The following is a 23546-nucleotide window of genomic DNA, read 5'->3' on the forward strand; positions in this document are numbered from 1 at the left end:
TGAATTCACAAACATTTACTGAAGACCAGCTATGAGCAAGGTCTTAGGTAGAGTCTGTGGGAGATCTGAAATTGAACTAGACACAGAGTCACTCAATTTGGCCATATAATTCGAAGGAATGACAAAAGACATACCATAAAATAACTTGATAGAGATTTAAAGAATCGGGGAGGTATGGAACAGGGACATGGACTTCGCATGTACTCAATAATTAATGGATTTTATAACTTTCAGGGTTTTTGACCTAGCCCACTGTTCTTTACTGTTACCAGTTTTACTGGAAGATCTAGACAGCTCTGGCTTTGTCTTCTGCGTGCATATTGGCTACCTGCTTTTCTCTCATGCTATTTCAGCCTAGCTAAATGCCTTTTTTGTCTTCCAAAGGGAAGGTCTGCTACCAGATTATTTTCCCAGATACAACTAATTACCATTTCTTTCTTCGCTAATTTTGAAGTTTTGGTGTTTGCCTATAGTATTAGCTAAGTGTTTGGGAGCCTCCTTCTTGTCTTGCTTCAAATAAGGTGTCTTGCTAGTTCTGTATTGTAGTTTTCTAGTCTTATTATGGAGCATCTCTTCATTGTTCTCATCAAGAACAGGTGCTATAGAAAGCAAAATAGAAATGCAGAGTATAACTATTACATGGTGGGGATCTGTAAAATTGTCATTACAGTTGATCTCTGTTATTGGTACTAACGAAGTAGAATAATGCTAAGATATAGGTCATGGTTGTCATATCAAAGGAGTATTCAGTTGAAGGAGAGGCTGGTTCCAGATGAAAAATTTGTTACTACTAATGAGATTGGTAGTACTGATAATTTCATAAAGAGGTTTACAGTTTCCAAAATGTTTTAACACATATTAAAAAGATATGTGCTAAATAAATAGTAAAGATTTTTTAAAGTTTTTAGTTACAAAAATTTCAAATACTCAGAAAAGTCTATAACAGATGATCTTTAAGTGTGCAGTAACTTTCTAAATTAAACAGATACTAATATTTTTGTTACATATGCTTCAGGTTTTTTTCTCTTTAAAAAAAATTTACTTATTAATTTGAGAGAGAAACATCGATTTGTTGTTTCCTTTATTTATGTATTCATTGGTTGATTCCTATATGTGCCCTGACTGGATATAGAACCTGCAACCTTGGTGTATTGGGACAGCACTCTAACCAACTGAGTTGCCTGGCCAGGGTTCCTTAACTCTTTAAAGAAATAAAACAGTCAATTTTCTTGCTCTCTCTGACCCCCAGGTAAATACTGTCCTGAAGTTGATATATATCATTCCCCTATATGCTTTTGTATCTTTTTGATAGGAGATATATTCATAAACAATGTGCTGTTATTTGTATGTTTTTATATTTGATACAAAGAGCATCTACATATCTTGCTTTACTTACTTATTTTGAGAGAGAGAGACAGGGAGAGAGATAAGAAGCATCAGCTCATAGTTGCGTCACTTGTAGTTATTCATTGAATGTTTCTCATACATGCCTTGACCTTGTGCTCAAGACAGCAACCTTGGGCCTCAAGCCAGCGACCATGATATCATGTCAGTGATCCCATGGTCAAGCCAGTGACCTTGCACTCAAGCTGTCTCCCTTGAGGTTTCAAATCTGGGACTTCAGCATCCCAGGTCAGTGCTCTATCCACAGTGTCACCACTGATCAGGCTAGATATAGCCCTTTTTGCAGGCTACCTGCCCAGCCCCGGAATACATCTCTGGTCCCCCTGGCATATGTTGGCCGAATGTGTCTTGGAGTCAGCATGTTTCTCTAAAGCTATTTCTGCCCTCTTATCCTTTAGGACACTGGTCAGGCTACATATCCTGCTTTTTAAAGAATTTTTTATTGATTGGTTTTAGGGAGAGAGAGAGAGAGACACCAGGAACATCGATCTGTTTCTGCATGTGCCCTGACTGGGACCAAATTGGCAACTTCTGTGTTTCTGGACGATGCTCTAACCAGCTGAGCTATCCAGTGAGGGTGACAAGACCTGCTTTTTAAAATATAAACTTTGTTTTTGAGGTTTATCCGTGTTGATAAAGGAGGACCTGACTTGTTCGTCTTAAGTAGTTTGTATGAGCTATAATGTGAGTGGAGCTCCTGCAGTTCTGCAACAGCTATTATTTGCAGTCTGTTATTTAATGTATGAAGAAGCCATTCATTACTGCAGTTAACGTCTGTGTACATGGGTCCTTATGCATTTAAGCAGGAGGATATTTTAGATAGATTCCTAGACTGTAATTGTTAGGTTATACACATTCCTTTATTTTGCCAAATGACTCGAAGAAGCACTCTATGACTGACGGTGTTGTGTTGGATAACATCTACTACTGTTTGACATGTTCATTTGTTGTGTGGGTCCCTGCACCAGGAGGCAAGCTTAATAACAACAGACATTTTGTCTCTTTTGTTCTTTTCTTTGACTGGCATAGAATAGACCAGGGGTAGTCAACCTTTTTATACCTACCGCCCACTTTTGGTCTCTGTTAGTAGTAAAATTTCTCACCGCCCACCAGTTCCACAGTAGTGGTGATTTATAAAGTAGGGAAGTAACTTTACTTTATAAAATTTATAAAGCAGAGTTACAGCAAGTTAAAGCATATAATAATAATTACTTACCAAGTACTTTATGTCGGATTTTCGCTAAGTTTGGCAGAATAAATCTTTATAAAACAACTTGCTATAGTTAAATCTATCTTTTTATTTATATATACTTTGGTTGCTCCGCTACTGCCCACCATGAAAACTGAAACTCCCACTAGTGGGCGGTTGACTACCACTAGAATAGGCACTCAATAAATATTTGTTAGGTGAATGGGTATTTTCTGAATTTGTTCTCAAAGCAGTGTGTTCAGTGTGTTAGGGTAGACCAGAGAAATGGATATGATATCTATTTTCTTGTGCCCATTTGTTCAAATGAGCAAACATGGAGACCAGCTGACTTTTTTGAGTTACATATTCGGATACTAAGAATAGGATTTCAGTCTCTTGGTTTTGTCCAAACCAGTTTTTTTTTATTTTTAAGATTTTATTTATTGGTTTTACAGGGTGTAGGGAGAAGAGAAGTAGTTGCTTCACTCTAGCTGTTCATTGATTGCTTGTCGCATGTGCCTTGATCCAGCAAGCTCAGGGCTTCAAACCAGTGACCTCAGTGCTCCAGGTCAGAGTTCTGTCCACTGTACCACCACAGGCGAGGCCCAAGCCAGTTTTAAAGTACATGTTAGGATTTACAGTTTTTCTAAAAGATAAGTTCTTGAAAATGAAAAATTGATGAAATTAGTTTTTCAACTCTCAGTTGTTAATGAAATACTAGTATATATCTAGCACTCTGAAATTTTAAAAGTTCAAGAGTGATCTTAAGCTGGGTAGACTTGAGGTTTACATTTCTGTGTGCTTTATGGGGCCTGGGGCTTGGGGCTTGGCTTCATGCACAGAGGAGGCACCATCCATGTTTGTGGAATGAATGCGCGAGCTCTTTCACTCTGGAGGCTCACGCTGGCTGCCTTTATGGGATCCCCACGGAGAGTCAACAGTGAATGAGAAAAAGCCAAAGGAGAAGACAGAGGTGGGCCCTAACAGTGCTTTCCCAGAAGCCAGCAGTCCGCTGGTTAAGAACTCAGGCTAAATGAGAAAAAGACCCAGGGAGAGTCCTGCTGCTCAGAGCTAACTCAGTTAAATAGTGGAAGCAGAGCCTCTGCGAAGAAAAAGAAGCACCCAAACTTTGGACATTGGGACATACTGTTTTCCTCAGAACCTCATCAAGAAAAAGTGTATCAGGACCACGCTGGTGATGGTGGAGTGTCTCCTATCTTTTAGCTCCATAGTAAATGGGAAGAAAGGGGATTTTTTCTAGACTAGGCACTGAGCCAAGCACTTATAGACATTATCTCATTCACCCTTTCTACAACCCTATTAAGTAGGTGGTAGTATCCATATTTTACAGGTAAGGAAACAATCACCTCACAGGTTAAGCTACTTAACTGATAAGTTAACAGAGCTGGGAATCTGAACTTAGGTCTATCTTACTAAAATCTCTCTGCTCCTTTCTTAGACTGGTTTTTCTTTGGAACAGAAGGAAATAAAAGCCTGATTTGTCCAAAATATGCAAAAGTTTAAAGAGGAAATGCTCCCAGAGTGAATATGCTGGGTTCTGTCAGGCCTCGGAAAAACAATGCAGGAGCAGTCATCATCACAGCTGTCTCTCTTGGCCCTGAGCTCATCAGTTTCAGGAATTTAGTTTGCTTGTTATTTCATGAATAAAATTCAAGTTCCAGCTCTCTTCGTTGGAGGAATGAAGGCCTCGTGCCTGCCTACAGGATTCTATTGGAATGTCACATTGCTTGCTGATTAAATGATTTCTGGTAGTCTGATTAAGTTTCTGTCCCTTGCTAATCTCCTTGTCTTGTTTCTTGCTGTGGTTTGTGATGGCCATAAGATGGCGCTGCAGTGTCGCAGTCAGCCGTGGGGAAAGGCTCTGTTGTGAAGTGGTCGGGACATCAGTAGGGTCTCAGAAATGATTGTGTAAGATCTGTTGATTTAGGATTTATTATTGGTCTTCTTTTGTGCAGGGAAGTTTACAAGTTTTCAGGAAAGGTGGGTAGGGCTGTACTGATACAAGTCTTTAGGGCTGATGTAACTAGAACCAGGTAGGCTGTTTCTCTCTGCAGTGTGGGCTGGATCCTTTTGGTATAGACTAAGCAGCTGCAACCAAGAAGAAACTCGATAACCTCTTTCCTTCCACTCCATTCAGAGCCCTTCGAGTTGTGGAGGTCTCTCCTCTGTCAAACACTATACTAAAAATTGGGGTGCACAAATCTCATTGTGACTCGCAGGGTGACTTTTGAATTCAACTTCTTAAACCTGTCCTCCAGACTTTCTGCTCCATTGCAATTTAAGTAAAAACCATCCAGGCCTCATTTTAGCAACGTCCTTCCTTGCTCCCAACTCCCAAGTGTTATATCTTTATTTAAGCCCTTGGTCCAATTCAGTTCAGTTGCCAGGTCACAGTGGTGGGGGAATCTTCCTGTTTTACTTAACTGAGTACAAGAAGCTCGTGTGACATGTGGTGGAAATTAAGTCTTAAACAGAGTTCATGTTCTGGCTTTGCCACTTACCAGCTATGTAGCCTTGAACAAACTAATCAACTATCTTCAATCTCCGTTTCTTTATCTGTCAAATGTAAAATAATAGTTCTGACCTTTTGTGGTTACTGTGAGAATTAAAAGAGATAACCCATAGTTTAGTACAGGGTTTATATAGCGCATAACAATTGCTTAAAAATTACTGTTTACATATATTGTTGAGCAGAGACATGGCCTCTCTGTTGTATTTTTACTGAGTGTCCAGATCCCGTACTCAGAACTGGTTTCCAGGTTTTTCCTGTGTATCGTTGGTCAGCAGATTTAACAGGTATCTCTCCCTCTCTCTGAAAAGAGGGATATAAATGCCATAAAAAGCTAGATCTTTAAAGCCCCTGTTTCTTTTCTTAACTCTGAGAATTAGGCTCTAGTCTCTCTTAGGTTATAATTTGATTTAAATAATTTTATTTCTGACCTGAAAAAATAGAGAATAAATCTTATTTTGCTTGATATTTTCTTACGGACGTCTTGGCACAACAATTGAAATTATGTTTCCTCTCAGAGTCTGGGGGCCATAGTTGCAGCCTCCCAGCCCTGGTCCTCGGCTCTCCCTCCCTGGTTGCTTCCAGCAGCGCTGTTTCGTTTCCTCTGTTTTTCTCCTCCTCCTCCTCCTTCACGTTACCTTCTCCCCTGGCCTTTCCTCCCCCCTCCCTTTTCCCTTTACTCTTACAGTCTCCCCCTCCTTCCCACCCTCCCTAATTTCTCCCCTCCCCTGGTTTCTAGCTCCTTTTTGCTTTCTGTTTGTGTTTCTGAGGGCAGTGCTCCAATTACCTCATATTTGGAGAGAGGAAGCTGTAGCCAATCCGGTTTCTGTCTGCTTTTAGGTCAAGTGATTTCTGAACTGCAGTGAGATGCTTTGAATTTGTCTTGTTGCAGCTCTGAGCCTGTAAGATGGCTGTCTGAGTCGGCAGCTGCTGGAAGAGACAGAGGCGGGGAGGGAGGGAGAGAGAATCGGAGGGACTGCCTGCATAGTGCATGTTTTTGAATGTGCATCTAATCCGATGAAACCAAGGTCGGGATTGCTCTGGGATCCCAGGACTGGTTTAGCTGCGTTTTTGCTGAGATTAGGAGAGGAAAGCCATGGGAAATTCACTGGGCTGTGTTAAGGAGCCGAAAGATCCAGTAGCTATTCCCGAGAAGGCTCCTATATCTCCTAAGAAAAGGGTTCGATTCAAAAAGAAGTGGAGGGGGAAGAAAACCCCTACTCCAGAGGTACCTCCTGAGGAAGAACCATTGGAAGGAACTGGAGTCACTGAAGAGACAGAAACCCTAACGAAGTTAATAGTGAGTCTCCCAAAGAAGGAAGGAGTGGGAGGGGTAGAACATTCCCCCTCAGACACGGTACTACTGCCTGAGGGCTCGGCCCCCAGCTCAGGAGTGGGAGAGCAAGGGATGATCGTGCAGGTGAGGGAGAGATTCCAAGGGGAGATACAGACTGCCCACCTCTTGCTAGAGAATGAGTCATCAGTTACTGGAGGGGTCTGGGATTCCCTGGAAGAGGGGATGACTGTCATCGCTCACCTGCTTGATAATCCGGCAGAGAGGAACTGTGAGAAGTCAGTGAGCCAACTGGTGGAATTTCCGAGGACAGCGTCCTGCAGCAGCAGGGCTGTGCTGCTGCCTCTGCAAGGAGAGACTGCAGTGGATCAAGCAGCTCCTCAGCCCGGGTGTCCGAGCAGCACTGCCCCCCGCACGGACCACCCTGACCACCCCGTCAGCACAGGAAATGAAGACCAGCTTCCAGAAGGGGGCTGGAGTGTGGAGGGAGAAACCAAGGGTATTTTCAGTGCCCCTGGGACAGGTCCCTGGATTGCAGAGCGTTCTGTCCCTTCATCACAGTTGGAGCAGTCAAAAGGCCATAGACGCACAGAGCCTACCCATGTGGGTCGAGTGCCCCCGCAGGGTCCCGGACTGCCTAGTTCCCAGAGTGATTTGTCCAACGGTGGCATGACTGTGAGCATTTTGCCCTCCTCTGGCTATGGCAGCGATGGGCCGCACTTACGTGGAATCCAGCCTAAAGGTACAGAACCTGAAAAGAACTCCATCTCATTCTCAGAGGAGGATGGCACCCTTTCTTTGGAGGCAAGCCACACCCCATCATGGGGTTTAGAGGAGGTAGGTGGGCATGTCCAAGAAATATGCAACAGCTGTTTGGATTCCTGGACCTCAAACTTATTAAAGTGGAGTGTGGTGAGCAGCAAGGGTCTTGGGGCTTCTTCTCAAACTTGCCCCTATGCCAGAGACTGGAATTAGTGACTGCTGGACTTGGCAAACAGAATCTATTTCAGGTCTGCCCCTGGATGCCTGGGACCAAGTGTTGTTGTCTCTGGGGCATCCCTGATTCAGGGTAACGGGGCAGCATCATTGCTTGAGCTGTCTGGCGGGGGTGGGTGTCTCTCAACGTGCAGTGCCAGTTAGTACTACTTACTTTCGGGCAAGTCTGTTTCCTAGCTTCCCCGCCACAAGGAGCTTGGGTTAGAGCACAAAGGGTGAGGGAGACCTAGCCAGTCTCTGGAGTGAGCGGAGAAGGAGAGAGGAATGTAGAAGGGCGAAGGCAGCCGTCTTTGGTGTAATTGCTCGTCTCCCCAGGGGGACGATGCTCTTACCGATCTGATACAATCCCACACCTGTGGGGACACAGCTAGTGACAACACTCATTCAGTATTATAGCAGTGGACAGGGCTGATCCTCCTTTGGTTCCTAATTCTGGCTTTAGAGGAGAGGGACGTGGAGTTATCTGGAGATGAATCCAGAGAGGGAGGTTAGGGCAGTTTGAAGGTTTGAGGCTAGAAAAGGTGGTTTTCTGATTGGACTCGTTTATGGCTCTGACACGTTTTTGTTTGTGAAGTATATATCCAGGCATAGGTGGCAGGAATGGTTTTAGGGTCACAGAGCAAGTAAGAATTCAAGAGATCTGGACATGGAGTGTGCAGGGGGTGGGGATGGGGGCAACTTGGCAGGACCCTGGGTGGCACAGAGACTGAAGTTATAATTCACCCATGACTGAAGAACTGTTGTTGGCATGTCAGTGTCTGCAGCAGAAGAAGTGAACACTTTAGGACCCCAGAGCAGCAAGAGGTGGAAGATGACGTAGGGCGTTCTCCTTGTGGAGATGGAGGGCAGCTGCCTTGATGTCCACAGAGCAGGGCTTTGCCCTGCCTGCCAGTGCCCTGCTTACCACCAATAGCCAGCAGCTGAGGAGGGACACAGATTTTAAGCTGATGTGTTTACAGTATCTTCGTTGGGGGTGAATGAATTCCCCCCATAAATAAGTCCATTTCAGTGCCCTTTGTTATTACTGAGTTTGGAAACTCCCAGCAGTTGTAGGGAAAAGTAGCCATTGAAAAATATTCATTACATGGTTAGGCAAGAAGCCTCCTTGGGCTTTTCCATATAAAAGTGTGTGAGTGTGTGTGTGTGTGTGTGTGTGTGTGTGTGTGTGTGAGAGAGAGAGAGAGAGAGAGAGAGAGAAGGTGGGAAGGAAGGCAGCAAGCCTTCTGGGATGTGGTATATAAGTACTTGAGTTCCGTTGAGTAAGAGGGAACGTCCAAGTCTGCTTTTATCTTTGTATGGAATCGAAAAGTAGTTGGAGATAAAACCAGCTGCTGAACTGACTGCTTTTTTGATACCACTAGCATTAAGTTGAAGTTGTGGAAGCATCATAGTATTTTAGGATTTATGCTTATGAGTGAGTGAGTGAGATTTTCAGGAAGTTTAGAGTGTAAAATTTTCAGGGACCCTTGTAGAAATGAGTTCTATATAATGGACCATATGTGATCATGATACTTTAGGTATGGGATGTTCTCACTGGGAAAGGAAGGTTCTGAACCACTCCATGAGAAGTCTTAAAGGCAAGGTTGGTGGAAGAAATCTTCGGACCATTATCTGTAGTTTGATGGGACCAATAGCGGTGTGCTTCTCTTGCAGTTCAGTATGTAAATCATACTGGTATGTAGCATTTTCTGGGCAGCCAAGTTCTGCATCCCATCCCTTTACCCTTTTAGATCAGATAGAGCCAGATTACTCAGCTGTAAAACTCAGCCCAGGCTGAAAAACTAAGTGACTGTCAGCTCAGACGGATGGCACGTTTCTGAGGCTCTGTGTCCATCGTGTGATGTGGAGACCACAGACTGACCATCCTGTATAACAGATAAGAAGTATCTTCTCAAGATAAATGTGAAATCCCTGCAGAATGCAAATCTTCAAGGCAAAAGAGGCCTGAGAACCTCATTGGACTCTAAAGGAACTATCTTCAGGGAGCTGCTCCCTCGCTAGCAGGCTGTGTACAAGGCCTGAGGGCAGCCGCAGCCCGAGAGACAGAGACAGAGACTGAGGCGGTGTGTTCTGACACTGCAGGCCTGTGAACTGTGGTTTGAGACTCCAGGTGAGAGCATCTGGCTGGGGCCCTACTCCCCTATGCTGGAGTGAGCGCGCTGGGAGGACACAGGGCAGGGGAGCAGCTGTGGCTGGTCACACACCAACTCCTTCCCAAGCGGAGACAGCTGGCAGCCCAAAAATGGATTTTTTATTTGTTTATTTATTTTGGTGCTTGTTTTGTTTTTATAATGTTAGAATACTAACCCTCCTCAGAAAATAATTCAAGTTCCAGAGTGGTGTCCTTGGCATAACTCAAGTCATATAATTTCTCTTGTCCATCATCAGTCCAGAGCATATCAATGGGAATGGAACCAGGCTATGGCTGGACATGAACTTTACAGTGAGTTTTGTTTCTTTTCAGGACAAAGAGAAAGGGAAATTCATAATTCTTCTGAGTGTGGGGCTTAGATAACAAAGACAAATGGTCTGCTTCCTGTTCACTGGTGTAGTTGAGTCTTCCCTTGTCAAGAAATAGTTAACACAGAGGAAGGATGGCAGGGCCTCTTGACAAAAGTGGTTTTCAGAGTGACAAGTAGATGAGGATTCAGAGCTGGGTGGGGTTGAGTTAACAGCATTGTACCTTGATGGCAGACCAAAGTCTTCTCTGGCCTATTCCTTCTCTCAGGAGGGCTCCCTGCTCCTTGCTGCCATCAGTATCCACAATACCTGAGGTTTTAGAACAAGGAAAATTATTGAAAATCTCTTCTTCCTCCTTATCTTCCCTCACACTGCCAATTTCCTGCACACACTGTTAGTGGATTCTATTGAATGAAGAATTTGGCTCTATTCCAGTGTCCTTGCCACAAACCCTTACCGCCCCTACCATCTCTGGTGATGGTCAGATCTAACATTGGGGGCTAATAATGCTGAGACAGACATCAGCTGCTATATTATTTTCTGGGCTCAGCCTTTTCAGTTTACAAGTATCGCTTTACCATTTCCCCTCTTTAATTATAGGGAAAGTTAACTAATACTGGCTTTGTATTGCATGAGAAAAGCAAACTTTTTTTTAATTAATTTTTTTTTACAGTGACAGAGAGACAGACAGATAGGGACAGACAGACAGGAACGGAGAGAGATGAGAAGCATCAATCATCAGTTTTTCGTTGCAACACCTTAGTTGCTCATTGATTGCTCTCTCTTATGTGCCTTGACCGTGGGCCTTCAGCAGACCAAGTAACTCCTTGCTCGAGGTGAGCCTTGCTCAAATCAGATGAGCCCACGCTCAAGCTGGCGACCGTGGGTCTCGTGCCTGGTCAGGCGAAAAAAAGCAAATTTAACTAGATGATACTATTGTAGGAATGTAGCAGTTAAAATTACCGTTAGAGTTTTGTTTAAGAAAGGATTCTTTTCTTTAAAAAAAAATTTTGCTTAATTAAAATATTACTAAGGAATCATTCTTTTTTAGGTGTAACAGTGGTGGCATAATTATGTTATAAAGAGTCCTTGTCTTTTAGAAATGCACACTGAAGTATTTATGGAAGAAAAGATGTATGTGCAATTTGCTTCATAATAATAGGGGAGGGCGAAGTGGGTGAAGTGTAGATGAAACATGGTAAGTTATGAGTTGATAATGGATGAAACCGGATGATGAGTATGTTAGTGTTCATTTCACCATTCTGTCTCTTTTTATATACATTTGAAATTTTCCATTTCAAATGGAAAGTTAAGAAAAATAATGCTAAAATTATTATATGATGCATATACCAAAAAGGATGACTATCCAGAACGTTAGGAGCAGTGGGTCAGTGTGGGGCCAGTGGGGCCGGGTTTAGCCAGCTGCTCTCGTACTCACTGGCATTGTACCTCAGGGCTAGTCGCCTCTCTGTGACATAATTTCCTCATCTGTAAGTTGAGAGTAAAAATAGTATATACTTTGTAGGGTTGCTGTGAGAATTACATGAATTAATACAAGTAAAACAATAAATGTTATTAATATTAATATTTAAGGAATCGCTACAAAGAAACAAGAAAAAGATAAATGCCCTAGTAGAAAAATAGGGGAAAGCACAGGAATAAGCAGCTTGCCAAAAAGGAAACTCAAATGCCTTAGACACATACATCTTTCTCAGTAGTAATGAAAGAAATCAGAAGAGCAAGATACATTTTGCACTTACATATTGGCAGAGAAGTAAAAATCTGAAAATACTAAGTGCAGACAAAGATGCAGAGTGATAGAAAACCTCTTTGTACCTTTTGGGTGGAATAAAAGTTGGTACTGTTAGAGAGTAGTTTGACACTATTTGGTGGAATTGAAAAATACCCATATTCTATGAACTAGGATTTCCATTCTAGTTGTATTCCCTAGAGAGAGACCTCTGCGTTTCTGATTGGAATACTGACCCCAGCTTTTATCTAAGTCTGAAGTTGGTAAAACACAGCTGTCATTAGAACCCTCTCTCTAGGCTTTTGTAATGAGCAACTGCACTGCACCTTTGTTTGCTTCTTGAGTTAAAGTTTTCAGTCTGAAGCCTTCTTTGTTGTGGGTTGCGGTCAGCTTGAAACTTCAGGACATATTTGTTTCGTTATATTTGGCTCATTCCCTGAGACTTATATAGACGAAACATTAAACAGTGTCCAGATTTCTCAGCCTGGTATTCCAACCTCTGTCCCCCCATCATCTGTCTAATTGCTCCTATATCAGTTTCCAGTTTGAACCTTCTTATTTTAACAGGTCATCCCTTAATCACCTACTATTTCTGTTCCAACTTATTTCTTTTTTTTTTTTTTTGTATTTTTCTGAAGCTGGAAACAGGGAGAGACAGACAGACTCCCGCATGCGCCCGACTGGGATCCACCCGGCACGCCCACCAGGGGGCGATGCTCTGCCCCTCTGGGGCGTCGCTCTGTTGCGACCAGAGCCACTCTAGCGCCTGGGGCAGAGGCCAAGGAGCCATCCCCAGCGCCTGGGCCATCTTTGCTCCAATGGAGCCTCGGCTGCGGGAGGGGAAGAGAGAGACAGAGAGGAAGGAGAGGGGGAGGGCTGGAGAAGCAGATGGGCACTTCTCCTGTGTGCCCTGGCCGGGAATCGAACCTGGGACTTCTGCACGCCAGGCCGATGCTCTACCACTGAGCCAACCGGCCAGGGCCTGTTCCAACTTATTTCCATTTTTAATCTTTGCATCTACTTTCTACCTGGAATTATCTTCCTCTTCCTCTTTGTCTATTCTATAACGTCCTTCAAGTATGAGTTTCAATCATACTTCTTTAAGAAATATTTTTTTATCACTCCAGCCCATACTAGTTTTTATTCTGCTGAGATCCTCTTTTGGATATCATTATGTTCTGTATTACTCTTGGTCTTTTGGGCCTTAAATTATGTGTAACTCTTTCGTGTGATCTACCACATATGACTAAATATAAGGTAAGATCCCCCCACCTCTATCCTCAGAAATTAGCCTTCAGAAAAAAGGGATTTTCTTTGTATTTAACTTTATAAAGTCTTTCTTGTTATTGGACTCACAGTGAAATTATAGTCATTTCCTGAAAAAGGATGAATGAATTTGGGTCACCATCTGCTAGTGCAATTTATATTAATTTTTATAGTGATCAACTGAAATAATTGGTTAAACAAAATAGAAAACAGAAGTCTAAGAAAGTTTTAGTTATTGTTCTTGGGAATTTAACCTCCTGATTTGACATGTTGTATATATATAATTATATATAAGTAGTAATCACATTAAATAAAACCTTTTAAAAAATCAGTCACATCACTTAAAAACACACACAGTAAGTTGTCACAGTATGGAAATTATAAACACCAATAGAATGAATAAGAAACAACTAATCCAGTGTTGCGCAACTGGATTCTTGTGACTAGGGGTGAAATTTCCGGTGGCTGCATGGATTCAGGAAAGTCCTGCTGTATCAGAAATCTTAAAAAGAAATGGAAAGTATGTTTTCTAGACTATTCTCTCAAACAATAGCTTTATGATTTTTAAGTAGCTTTATTGGTGAAAAAGACACTGATGTCAAAGATGCAAAGAGTTTGAATAACATGGTTTTATAAAATGTAAAGGTAGAAAAAGCATTAAATTAATGTAGTAGATATGCTGCTTAATTTTAAATAAGCATATGTGTAAATAAATTTCTAAAAATTTATATATTCAAGAGAAACACAAAGTTTCTCTTTCTCAATTCCTCTCTTCCATCCGTTATCATTTGGGAAAATCTGGGAACTACCAGATTTTAGCCAGAAACGGCATGTCTTTACTAAGTTCTTGCAGAGCAAGCATGTCTAGATTTGTTTCCTCCTTTTTCACCTGGCTAACTTCTATTCATATCTTAAAACTCAGCATAGATGTTGTTTCAGAAAAGTTCGTTGGCATTGCTTGTTTGGGTTATCTCTGTCACAGCGTTGATCTCTGTATAGTGTATTGTCACCCTTACTAAATTGCTTGAACTTGAAGCTCAAGGTTGTGCTTTTATCTTGAGATACCAAGAACTTAAACACAGCTCCTTGAGTGTAGTAGTTGCTTAAGAAATAACAGAACAAATAAATGGTGTTAGACTTTTTTTTTGTTCTTCTCTGTAGTACCTGGAATTGTGCTAAACACAGATGACATGTTGTTTAGTAAATACTTATTGAACCTTAAATTTCTAGATATGTTTCAAATGAGGAATTAATTAAGCCTTTATAAGTATGGGTCGAGAGAGAATTCAGGTAGACATGGAATGGTATTGAGGCTATTCTCTCCAAAAGGCTGCCTTTTAAAAACCCAGATGAGAGAGAAAACTCCCTGATGTTGAAGCTGGGTTTCTGCATTTGGGAGATTAAGGTAGAAGCTTTTGCATATCCCAAAGGGCAGCACTGTGCACATCACGTGTGAGTATTAAATGAAGAGATGGACAGAAGCCAGATTTAATTACTGAGATGGTTGTGACAATAATCCCATTTTCCTCATCCAGTTCACAGTCTCTAAGAAGGGCCTCCAAAACAGGATCTCTCCCCACTCACTCCCCAGGGACCCAAACACTTCCCTGTCTCATTACAGCTTTGTGGAAAAACTGAAGTAAATTTCTTCATTGAACTATTTTCAGTGCAATATACAAAGATACTGTAATTGGCAGATAGGTGATGCCATCAGAGAGTTTAACTATGGTTATCCCAGACATACAGTATCAGTTAATTAACTGGAATTTCTTTTTTGAGTAAAAACACAAATACTCAGCTTTCATTTTGTTTATTCAGGTTCTCTATCCCTTTAAACTTCAACAAATCTATTTCCTGTTTTAAACAATGTGTTGCCTTAATATGTATGTGAAATGTTTCTATGAAAGTAGTGGGATAGGTCACTGGTGAATGGCATCTAGTCATTAAAACAAGCAGCTAGCAATGTTAGGGAGAACTGGAGTGGAATTGGTTCTTGGGAGGGGCTGTTTTCACTGGACTCACAGGATGATGGCTTGGGCACCATTACCCTTTGTTGTTGAGTCCTCATCTTTGCAATTCTGAAGGTCTTTTTCTTTTCTCAATGTACTTGGAGTTGATTGAGTTTTAGGGGATTGACTTACAGCATGATAATACTTGACAGATTAATTGATATACATTAATTACTTTACAATAAGAATTATAACTGTCCAGTGATAACATATTTGAATCAGCCACTCTGCATTTTGTTGCTTTAGGTCTTAGGATATCATACGGGAAGCTGCTAATAATCTGAAGGGTGTCCGGTGAATGTGGAGTCAGAGCAGAGAGGTGGTGGGTGGAGGATGGATGTGTGGGATGGTCTTGCGAGCTGAAATCATCCAAGGCCAGCAGCTGATTTCTCCTATAGAAATGTACCTGTCAAGGGGACGAGAATCCTGGAATGTGCTGCTGAGGCCACCATTTCTCCATCACAGTCTTAGAGTTCTCATAGTCTTTCTTCAGATACCTTAGTAAGATTTATTCGCCTGCAGCTTTCTTTCATACTCAGTAAAATATTAGTAAAAGTTTCTGGCCCTGTTTTTTCTGATTTTAAAGTATCTTCTGCTGATATTTAATTTAACCTATTCTGAGTTGAATTTGTAAAGTTAGTATTCAAGACTTGATGATTTCTATTGTCAATTGTCCCTTGTACTGACCAGTAGGGAGGCTGTTACATTCACAGTGCTGCACTGAATGGGGACGTCTGGGAGACTGGTGTTCTGTTGATGGGCCATGCCCTCCCTGCCCAGATATTCTTCTAAGAGCCCTAATGCATGACGAAGAGAAGGTCACTTCATGTCCTATCTTTTGGCAGATCTCTGACATCTACATTAGTGGAGAGTCAGGAGACATGTCAGCCAAGGAGAAGCTGCTCCTATGGACCCAGAAGGTGACAGCTGGTTACACAGGAATCAAATGCACCAACTTTTCCTCCTGCTGGAGTGATGGGAAGATGTTCAATGCACTTATTCACCGATACAGGTAAATGCAGTGAATTTCCGTGTGCCCCGGGGGACATCTTTTCATCTTTTGTTTGTATTAATGTAATGGCACTTTCCCCCTCAGCCAAGAGTCAAGAATCTAATTCATTCATCTTGTTCGTTTCAAAAAGGAATACAGTATGTATTGAATTCCTAGTGTTCTAGGCACTGGTCACAAATAGCAGTGAACAAAACAGCAAAACTTCTTGCTCTTGTGGATGTTGTTTATCAGGCAATACACAACAAATACGGGCTGTCATAGAATGGTAAATGCAGTGGAGGGGCAGAGAGTGACAGACCTCTCTGCCGAGGATGTTGGAGCAGAGCCGTGAGGGTGTGAGCCATGCAGGCCTCCCGGGTCAGAGGGCTTTAGCTGGAGGAAACAGCCAGTCCTCAGGGCCTGAGGTGAGGGGTGCTTGGAGTGGTAAGGAATAGCAAGTGGCTGGTGTGAGATGAGTGAGGAAGATAGGAATTTTGAATGGCAAAAATCAAAATTATTACGCTCTTAGGGGTCATAAACATGCCCCAGTTTTCACTCACTCTGTTCTAGCTTATGATACTTTTCCCAGGAAATTCAGCAAGACTAGTGTGTATGTTTTGAATTAGGAACCACTGGGCTCCTGGTGTGTAATTAAAAATAGAATTAGTATCTTTCTAAACCTCTTGTTTTTTTCTCTTAAGTCAATCAGTGGTTTTCACCTCAGTGTACTTTTTAAGAGGTTTCTTTGTGTGAACTCGTGCATGGTGGCCTTTCATGTGCCTTGGTGGACTTTTACAGACCTGATCTGGTAGACATGGAGAGGGTGCAAATCCAAAGTAACCGAGAGAACCTGGAACAGGCTTTCGAAGTGGCAGAAAGACTGGGGGTCACCCGGCTGCTGGATGCAGAAGGTGAGAGCTGACCGATGTTAAGTTTGTTTGGCAGGTTTCACTGTTCCTTCTCCTGGTGGGTTCCTTTGTTTTGATGTGGACATTTCTTCCCCTTTCTCTCAGATGTGGACGTGCCATCTCCAGATGAAAAGTCTGTAATCACTTATGTGTCTTCGATTTATGATGCCTTCCCTAAAGTCCCTGAGGGTGGAGAAGGGATCAGTGCTACGGTAAAAGAACACTTTCTTAAAATACCTTCTAACTTTGATTTGTTTGGGTAGAATGTGTTGATTAGACTGTATTTCTTATGCACTCATTACATGTAGAGCACCCTTACACAGAGCAAACTGGACCTACATCGCCTTTATACCCGGTCATTGTCCTTGCTCCCTGGGAATGAGTCTGTCGCTAATTTTGTAGCATCCAGCCTAGACTATTCTAGGTGTCAGGAAATTAAATCCCATCTTGAGAGCCCTTGAGGAGCTTTGAAACTGGGACTCGCAGCGGTAAACTGGACAGCTGGGCATGCAGTTAGAGGAAAGGGATTTTGGCCTGAGCTACTTTTGCTGTGCTTGTTTTGCATTCTGCTAATCAGAGGTGTGTGATGTTTACCTTTTGGCATTAGGAAGTAGACTCCAGGTGGCAAGAATACCAAAGCCGAGTGGACTCCCTCATTCCCTGGATCAAACAGCATACAATACTGATGTCAGATAAATCTTTTCCCCAGAACCCTGTTGAACTAAAGGTAAAATCATGGGCTTAACGATGCTTCCTTAGAAATTCATTCTAGGGAGTAAGTCTCAGCTTGTTGTCGTTGGATTCTGAGTGAGGTGGTATGAAAAATTGGGCCAGGTTGCTTTATACCCATTTGTTCATTCACCAAATGTTAATTTTGTAGGCACTTTATAACCAGTATATACACTTCAAAGAAACAGAAATTCTGGCCAAGGAGAGAGAAAAAGGAAGAATTGAGGAATTGTATAAATTACTGGAGGTAAGGAAGCTTACCCTTTGTTGAGACGTGGGGTTTGCTGGTTTGCCCGTCGTTGCTTCTTTGTCTGGCAGACCTGCACTTCCGCCCAGCCTGCCTGCCTTCCCAGCCGCACGTGCTAGGGTGACAGTCCAGCCGTGCTCTCAGGCTGGTCTTAAAAGTCTGTGGGAAAGGGGCGGAAGCAGCCGTCTGTATTTTTTTAAAGAGCCTATTGAAAAATGACATACATTTATTCAGAAACCTTGAATTTTGTGGACAAGTTTTCCTGTTTCTTAGAGGGAAGCTCTAAGATGGAATGAAAAGAGATTTCCGTTCACATTTTGAGTCTTAGAGAATTTGAAGCTGTGGGGATGGGCATTTGACCTTCCCAGAATGGGGCTTATTGAGAGGACAGAAGGAGTTCCATAAAAAGTAAAAGGAATGGAAGGATTTAGAGCAGATAGTCACCTGCATTTTGCTCTCGTTGCATTGTTTTCACTGGTTAGACGCATTGTTTTCACTGGTTAGACGCATTGTCTTCACTGGTTAGACGCATTGTTTTCACTGGTTAGACGCATTGTTTTCACTGGTTAGACGATGGGGCAAGCTGCAGAGTGGCCGGTAAAGAAGCAAGAAGGGGCCCGCGGGCGGGGCTGTGTTTCGGACTAAAAGAGTATCTCTGGATGTTTTAGGTGTGGATTGAATTTGGCCGAATTAAACTGCCACAAGGTTATCACCCTAATGACGTGGAAGAAGAGTGGGGAAAGCTCATCATTGAGATGCTGGAGCGAGAGAAATCACTTCGACCAGCTGTAGAGAGGTGGGCCCAGGGCCTGCAGAGGACCTGACATTACTTACTGGGCTGCTTTGGGCCCTGCACTTGACTGTGGTTTTGATCTTATTGCAGGCTGGAATTGCTGCTACAGATTGCAAACAAAATCCAGAATGGTGCTTTGAACTGTGAAGAAAAACTGACACTAGCTAAGAATACACTGCAGGCTGTAAGTTTCCGACTGTTCTGTCTCACTTTTTCCTTCACGTGTTTTCCACCTCTCACTCTGTGCTCTCATGGTTGATGTTAACATTTGAGGAATCCACTTCCTTACTCTTGGAGTTGCAGTGGGCTCCTTGGCTCCCTCGTGCTGTGGGTGGGAGCAACTTGAGTTTTCCCACTCTTATTCTCCCTTTCTTCCTCAGGACGCTGCTCACCTGGAATCGGGACAGCCAGTACAGTGCGAGTCAGATGTCATCATGTACATTCAGGAATGCGAAGGTCTTATCAGGCAGCTGCAGGTGGATCTCCAGATCCTACGGGATGAGAATTATTACCAGCTAGAAGAGCTGGCTTTTAGGTGAGGAATGAGGGACTCATATGGAAGGTTTGCTTACTGCTGAGGCTCGTGGCTCGAGTCACATTCTAAATCTTGTAACTTGGACCTTAAAGGTCAATGTCTCAGTAGGAGACAGTATTTTGGCAGGAAAATTCTCATGGGAGAGCACAGTTTGCCATTATTGCAGGCACTGCCCACTAAGTATCTGTAGGACTTCCTAATCATTGTGGCATTTTATAACATCCCACATACTTCAGAGTGGCCTGCAGGGATGTGGTACCAGACCTAGGTTAGAACACTGGTGATCCAGTACCTCATTTTATTTTATTTTATTTATTTATTTTTATATTTTGTATCTTTCTGAAGCTGGAAACGGGGAGGCAGTCAGACAGACTCCTGCATGCGCCCTACTGGGATCCACCGGCACACCCACTAGGGTGCGATGCTCTGCCCCTCCGGGGCATTGCTCTGTCGCGACCAGAGCCACTCTAGTGCCTGGGGCAGAGGCCAAGAAACCATCCCCAGCGCCCGGGCCATCCTTTGCTCCAATGGAGCCCCGGCTGTGGGAGGGAAGAGAGACTTTTAAGAGAGGAAGGAGAGGGGGAGGGGTGGAGAAGCAGATGGGCGCTTCTCCTGTGTGCCCTGGCCGAGAATCGAACCTGGGACTCCTGCACGCCAGGCCGACGCTCTACCACTGAGCCAACCAGCCAGGGCTTCCGTACCTCATTTTATAGAGGAGGAAACCAAGACCTACAGAGAGGGTGAGGATCATTCAAGTCACATAGTTTGTGCAGAGCCAAGACTAAGACTTACATCTTTAGACCCACTAACCTATTGTTTATTCTGAAATACCATCTAGGAGTTATACAGACAGGTATTGGTTTGCTTCCTTCCCATTAACACTGTGGTATTTGCCTCAGACAACTGTGTGCAAAGAAGATGTTGATAATACCACTTTGCATTCATATAACACTTTTTCTTAAAACACTTTCCTGATGGGTTCTCATTTTTATTTCTTACCTCATCCTTATCAAATGGATAGAGAAGATTTTATTTTTAAAAGTCCATTACAAAATTTAAGTCTCTTCCTTCTTTCTCTTCTTCCATTTCAGGGTGATGCGTCTGCAGGATGAGCTGGTCACCTTGCGTCTGGAGTGCACGAACTTGTATCGAAAGGGCCATTTCACTTCACTTGAGTTGGTTCCACCCTCTACTTTAACCACTACTCATCTGAAGGCAGAACCCTTAACCAAAGGAACCCATTCTTCTTCTACCTCCTGGTTCCGAAAACCCATGACGCGGGCTGAACTTGTGTCTATCTCCTCCTCTGAAGATGAAGGCAATCTCCGATTTGTGTATGAACTGCTGTCTTGGGTAGAAGAAATGCAGGTGGGTTTGTTTATACAGTGCACTACGATTTATTGAATCCAGCTGCATGTCTAAGAGGATGACGTTGTCTACGCCCTGTATATAGATAGATTCCTTTGATTATTGATGCTGCCTAGGGCCCAGGTCCCCTTCTCCTTAAATTTTAAATGGATAAGTAAGATCAACTCACATCCTCAGAATTCTACACCGAATAGCATAGGCGTTTCTATTTGGAGCCATTAGGGAATTTGTTCCCTTCAGCTAACCATGCTCCAGGTGCGAGCTTGTGGGAGGAGTTGCAGAGTCTGTAAATCTTACTCATCTTTTCTGAGAGGTCCTCGTTGATAGAGAAGCTTATTCTTCATTTTTCGTGTTTGGCCCTAACTCTTATATTCAAGCAAGGCTTCTTTGTTTCACAAGTCTAAAGGGCACTTTTTAAAAAAAATGTCTTTTTTAATTACAGTTGACATAATATTATATTAGTTCCAGGTGTACAACATAGTAATTAGACATTTATATATAACTTATGAAGTGATCACCCCAGTAAGTGTAGTATCCATTTGAAACCATATGTAGTTATTATATTATATGATATGATTTCCTGTGCTGTATTTTATATCCCTAGGGGGCACTATTTACATGTATTCTAGAATAATGGTTCCAACTCAGTATTGTCTTTCTTATCCTTCTCACCCTTTTATTTGTATGAAATTCTTCCCATCTTATCATGATGGATTCCTCACGTACTGGTAAATAAAAACATTCAAAGTTGAGCTAATGTTTTAAAATTTGTTGACCAATAGTGCCGTGAATGAAGCTTAATATTTTCAGACATTTCTTTCTTACATCCATTCTGATTGTGAAATGAAAAGGCTCCATAAAGTGCAGTGCCTGAACTATAAAGTTAAGCACCTTCAGCCTGTGGGAACGCCTTCCCGGTTGGTAAACTTGGGAATGTATTCCCATAATGCAGCAGCGAAAGGCTGCCCCTGCTGCTCTAGCTGGTGGGGTTCGGCTTCTAGCTTGTGGGGTGATTGTGGCATGCTTTCCTGTAGGAGGTCACGATGGAGGTGGTGTAGGTGTCCTTTTGCCCAGTCCTCTATCCTCAACCCCATTGTCCAAACGTTGATTGTAACAATTTTCTTTTTCTGCCAATTTAGCAGTTCTTATATATGTATTTTTTCTTTCTCAGATGAAACTGGAGCGAGCGGAGTGGGGCAGTGATCTGCCCACGGTGGAGCTGCAGCTAGAAGCGCAGCAGCACATTCACACCAGCGTGGAGGAGCTGGGCTCCAGCGTCAAGGAGGCCAGGCTGTACGAGGTGCGTGGCAGTCCGAATCCACCATGGGGGCGGGCGGGGCGGTGACAGGACAGTGTGCGCAATGCTGCTGTCCTCAAGGAGAAGGGGACTTTAGAAAAGAAGGGTAACCACGAGCAACACTTTCCAGCAAACTCCCTTTTCACGTGAAGTGTTTTTTTGCTCTTTGAAATACCCTTGTGAGAAAGGTTTTTGTTTTATTAACTCTTTTTTACTAAAAAGAAAAGTGGTACAGAAAGGCAGGTCAGCATTAGTAAGCAGTGGCTGCAGTCTGCAAAACTCAGGCCCTCAGCTCCACAGTGTGTGCTCTCCCCACCTCGCCTCCATCCACAGCGGGGAGCTGGTGCGGAGAAGCCGGTCAGTCTCCCTTCTCCCTCACTCATTCTGTCCCCCCTTGAAAAATGCGTTTGGGTGATTTGGGAATCGGCAGATAAGGTTTTTCCAGAAACCTTCCAGAATTACTGGAAGCACAAGACAGAGAGATCTGTCGGGTGTGTTTACCTGCTGAACCGTTCCTCACGCAGTGCTGCTCCAGGCTGTAAAATCTGACCCAGAGATTTGTTGTCTTGTTTCTGTTTTCTCAGAGTAAGTGATCTTTACCTATGTGCAGACATAACATTGACATAGTTGAAGCTATGCCATAAATATAGTTTACTTTTTCTCTAATTATTTTTCTTTCATACCTTTCTTATCAGGGAAAAATGTCCCAGAATTTTCACACTAGTTATGTTGAGACTCTTGGGAAGCTGGAGACACAGTATTGTAAACTAAAGGTAAGTTTTGACTAACTCTCCTGTGTTCTGTTCATGGAGAATCTGCTTCCCTCCATACAACTCTGCCCTAACTCGGAAAGCTCTGAGTTTGGCCCTCTTTTGGTTTTCTGTTAATGAGATTGTATCATTTACTCTGCATGTATTATAATATTTTCTTAATGGATCAGAACCACTGCCCCAGGAAGTTTTAAGTAGAACCTGTCTGAGCTGTCAGGCTTTACAAAGCAGTGGCTGTGTGTGCTTTGAGACACCATACTGAAAGTTTGAGGTTGATAAGGAGGGGACTTCTCTGTTCTTCATTTCTGTCACTCAGTGTTGCCCAGGGTAGGACAAGCCCAGGATCATTTTTTATCCAGGGAGCCCCACAAAGGCCTGGTTAGTTTCAGCTTTTAGTTAAAATTGACAAGGGCTCTGGGAGTCCTGTACCAGACTTTTACTCCATTTAAGTCAATGGAGAAGCACCCAGAGATTTAAAAAGGAAGACAAAATTCATTTCCTGAATTATTCTTTGCTTGGAAGTCAAATGTGCTACCTTCTGTAGATGAAAGGCTGATGGTTTCACCTTGTAATCCTTGCTTTGTCTAGGAAACTTCTAGCTTCCGGATGAGGCACCTTCAGAGCCTGCATAAATTTGTTTCCAGAGCTACAGCTGAGTTGATTTGGTTGAATGAGAAGGAGGAGGAGGAACTAGCATATGATTGGAGTGACAACAATCCCAATATCTCAGCCAAGAAAAATTACTTCTCTGTGAGTCTAGCACAACATGCCTGTCATATTTCTATAATAGCAGCAGAAGGAGACAGAGGGTCTAGTCTGCTGAGAGCTTGGGTTTCTGGATTTGCATTCTGCTAGGTAGAAATAAGGATACTGTTTAATGCATTGCGCATGGGAGAAGTGGATGTGGAGAGAGAGAGAAATCGAACGCTAGAATGAGTTTGTTTAGAAAGGCAGTGTCTTGGGTTAACAGAGCAGCAGCCTGCAAGTTGAGTCATTTCAGAAGCAACATA

At 42.9% G+C, this 23546-nt stretch overlaps 1 protein-coding gene across 14 annotated transcripts in view; it reads left to right on the forward strand.

Moving 5' to 3' along the window:
• The window catches only part of MACF1 (microtubule actin crosslinking factor 1), a 370922-nt gene that overhangs the window by 170741 nt on the left and 176635 nt on the right, over positions 1–23546 (forward strand). For all 14 annotated transcript variants that reach the window (XM_066375911.1, XM_066375914.1, XM_066375912.1 and 11 more), the window contains 12 exons: positions 15744–15910; positions 16688–16800; positions 16903–17009; positions 17405–17524; positions 17678–17773; positions 18442–18569; positions 18657–18750; positions 18947–19101; positions 20193–20469; positions 21641–21769; positions 22462–22539; positions 23125–23286. In XM_066375911.1, the coding sequence (XP_066232008.1) occupies positions 15744–15910; positions 16688–16800; positions 16903–17009; positions 17405–17524; positions 17678–17773; positions 18442–18569; positions 18657–18750; positions 18947–19101; positions 20193–20469; positions 21641–21769; positions 22462–22539; positions 23125–23286 (1626 nt within the window). The remainder of the gene's footprint in view (positions 1–15743; positions 15911–16687; positions 16801–16902; positions 17010–17404; positions 17525–17677; positions 17774–18441; positions 18570–18656; positions 18751–18946; positions 19102–20192; positions 20470–21640; positions 21770–22461; positions 22540–23124; positions 23287–23546) is intronic.

The sequence above is a fragment of the Saccopteryx leptura genome, chromosome 3 (genome assembly GCF_036850995.1).
Source record: "Saccopteryx leptura isolate mSacLep1 chromosome 3, mSacLep1_pri_phased_curated, whole genome shotgun sequence".
NCBI classification, from domain to species: domain Eukaryota; kingdom Metazoa; phylum Chordata; class Mammalia; order Chiroptera; family Emballonuridae; genus Saccopteryx; species Saccopteryx leptura.